This window comes from Leptonychotes weddellii, chromosome 1, assembly GCF_054177405.1.
Source record: "Leptonychotes weddellii isolate Sample4059 chromosome 1, ASM5417740v2, whole genome shotgun sequence".
NCBI classification, from domain to species: domain Eukaryota; kingdom Metazoa; phylum Chordata; class Mammalia; order Carnivora; family Phocidae; genus Leptonychotes; species Leptonychotes weddellii.
In genome coordinates, this window is record NC_138369.1 from 311355 (window position 1) to 313899 (window position 2545).

The window sequence follows — 2545 nt, forward strand, 5'->3', positions numbered from 1 at the left end:
CCGGCTCCCGCGGTTGGGAAAGACACTCAAGTCATGTTCTTACTGTGGCATAACTCAGACCGAGTACAATGCACGCCGCCTGCAAGCCTCCGAGTCGCCGCCACTCCGGTCTGGAATTAGAGCCTCCCCGGCCCGCGCCCCTCAAGGCGGTCGCCACCCTGCCCTCCTGAAGGCGGTTAATGGTTAACAACCCTCCCTCTTTCTTCTCTAAGGACTTTATAAACCTTCATTCATTTAATCCTTGCAACAACCCGGAGACAGAGCCTAGTGTTCAAGCTGTCCTTCTATAGATGAGGACACTGAGGCACGGAGGGGTAGAGTCGGTGGCCTGGACTGGTGCAGTAGGCAAGCAGCCACACGGGAATATGAACCCAAAGTCAACACACTTGACCACCGCGACACGGATGAACGGAGTATACAGGTGGTGCTCAATTGATGCAGCTTTGGTTAAATCTGCTGTCCCTGCCAGAGCCACTTCCTCCAAAGACATGGCTGCCTCCACTCTCCCCCATCCCCAGACCGGAAAGGGGTGCTTGCTAAGTGCTCTATGGTCACTTTAACGAAGCGGGTTGGGGGGACCCTGCCAGGAGGGGAGGGGGCAGGACTGGTTGGTGTGCATCAGACCAAGGGAGGGATAAAGGGCGGACATTGAGCACCTGCTGTGTGCTGGGCTCTGGGACAGCAGGGCCGGCGTCCTCATCCCTGGAGAGTATGGGATTCGCTGGCCACAGGGGACAATGAGGACCCCAGCCGTGGCCCCAGCTCTGGGCAGTCCCGGGGGCCCCGCCCGCCCATCCTGCAGATGGATCCGTTGGCTCCCTCCCCTGAACCTTGCCCGAGCCAGGAGAACGTTGCTTCTTGCGACAGCAGGGCCTGTTGTAGTTGGAGCATCCCGGGGGAGGCAGGAAGTGCAACAGGGGTCATGGGGCTGGGGGCCGGGCCCTGGGGACCCCAGCTCCGTTGTTCTCTGAGTTCTTCTGCTGCTCCAGGCAGGAGCGCCCCAACTAAGAGGAGGTTAGGTCCAGCCCGCAGGCCTGGGCTGGAATCCGGCAGTGCTGCTCAGGCGGGCAGGGGGCTCAGCCAGGCTCAGGGAGGTGGGGGTTGGGGCCTGCTTCCCAGAACTTCTGCTGGCGGCCAGATGGCGACCAGGCCCCGGCTGAGAGTTACAGCCAAGAAGGCTGGAGGGCCAGGCCCTGATCGGGAGGGGCTGCAGACCACCCTCCTGCTGGGAACCATGGGGCCTGGCGCCGACCCCAGGTCTCCTGGGGGGGGCGGTCACTGGACAGGAACTGACAGGGGAGGCCCTCACTCTCTTCATCTCAGACAGGGACCCAGCAGCCCGGCCGCCCCTGTGGAATGTCAGGACAGTGCACGGTGTCCTGGGTAAACTGAGGCACGTGGGGACCCCAGCCAAGGTCCTTCGGGACTAGGGTGCCAGATTTAGTAAAAACACAGGACGCCTAGCTATACGTGAATGTCAGGTAAACAGTGACTGACTGTAGAGAAGTGTGTCTCGTGCAATATTTGGGAGCTACTTACTCTAAAAAAAATTTGTTTATCTGACCTTCCATTTAACCGTGCAGCCCTATCGGAGACCCTGCTAGAGCCAACCCGGGCCCCTTGCGCCCCTCCTCCCACCCCCTCTTCCCACCACTCGCTCCCCCAGGGCAGGGGAGAGGAAGTGGGGACACGTGGCCCCACCGTGGGGCAACTGCAACGGCCTCCGGGCATGGGGCTATAAGAGGGGCAGGTGGGCGCAGGGGGCAGAGACGCCAGAGCCCCGGCCCGGCCATGACTCCGAGCCGCAGCGCCTCCCGCCCCGCCCTCGTGCCCCTGCTGCTGGCCATGCTGCTGGCTGGTGAGTGGGGCCACGTGTCTGTCCGTCTGTCTGTCCCTCTCCACTTGCCCTGGACCCTCACGGCCCCTCACCCTCGTGGGAAGGTGGCAGCCGGGACGAGCAGGCCCGTTTGCAGAGGAGGACGTGCGTTCTGAGTGGTCAAGCCGCCGAGGGAGCCCAGAGCCGGGGTTCGAACCAGAGGTCACGCTCTGGGGACCCCGAAGCCGTCAGGTCTCAGCCTGGCTGTGCCGGGTTGGGGTGCGGGCTGGTGGCAGGCCCCTTCTGCCCTCCGCGCCTCAGTTCCCTGCCCTGGGCCACAAGCCCGTGAGGAGCCCTAAGCCTGCTGTTAGGTCCAGGGGGCACCGGCCCCCGGGCCGGGCTCCTCCGTGGCACTCACCGCCCCACCCCCCCCGCGTCCTCAGGCCCGGCCCTGGCCTCGGAGATCGTGGGTGGCCGCGCCGCCCAGCCCCACGCGTGGCCCTTCATGGTGTCCCTACAGCGGCGAGGAGGTCACTTCTGCGGTGCCACTCTCATCGCCCCCAACTTCGTCATGTCGGCTGCCCACTGTGTGGATGGTTTGTGAGTCACCCCGGCTCGTGCCTACCCTCCTGGGAGCCCCGTCTCCACGTCTGTGTCACAGGGAGAGTGGGACCAGGAGCCCGAGGTCCTCCCAGGGGCCCGCCCCTGCCCGCCCCGCGCCCGCATCAG

At 64.4% G+C, this 2545-nt stretch overlaps 1 protein-coding gene across 1 annotated transcript in view; it reads left to right on the forward strand.

Annotated features, from left to right (window-relative positions):
- The first annotated feature begins 1791 nt into the window (after positions 1-1791).
- Positions 1792-2545, forward strand: part of LOC102729363 (neutrophil elastase) — a 2220-nt gene continuing 1466 nt past the window's right edge. Inside the window, exons 1-3 of the mRNA XM_081803830.1 lie at positions 1792-1858; positions 2188-2412; positions 2478-2482. Coding sequence (XP_081659956.1) covers positions 1792-1858; positions 2188-2412; positions 2478-2482 — 297 coding nt within the window. The remainder of the gene's footprint in view (positions 1859-2187; positions 2413-2477; positions 2483-2545) is intronic.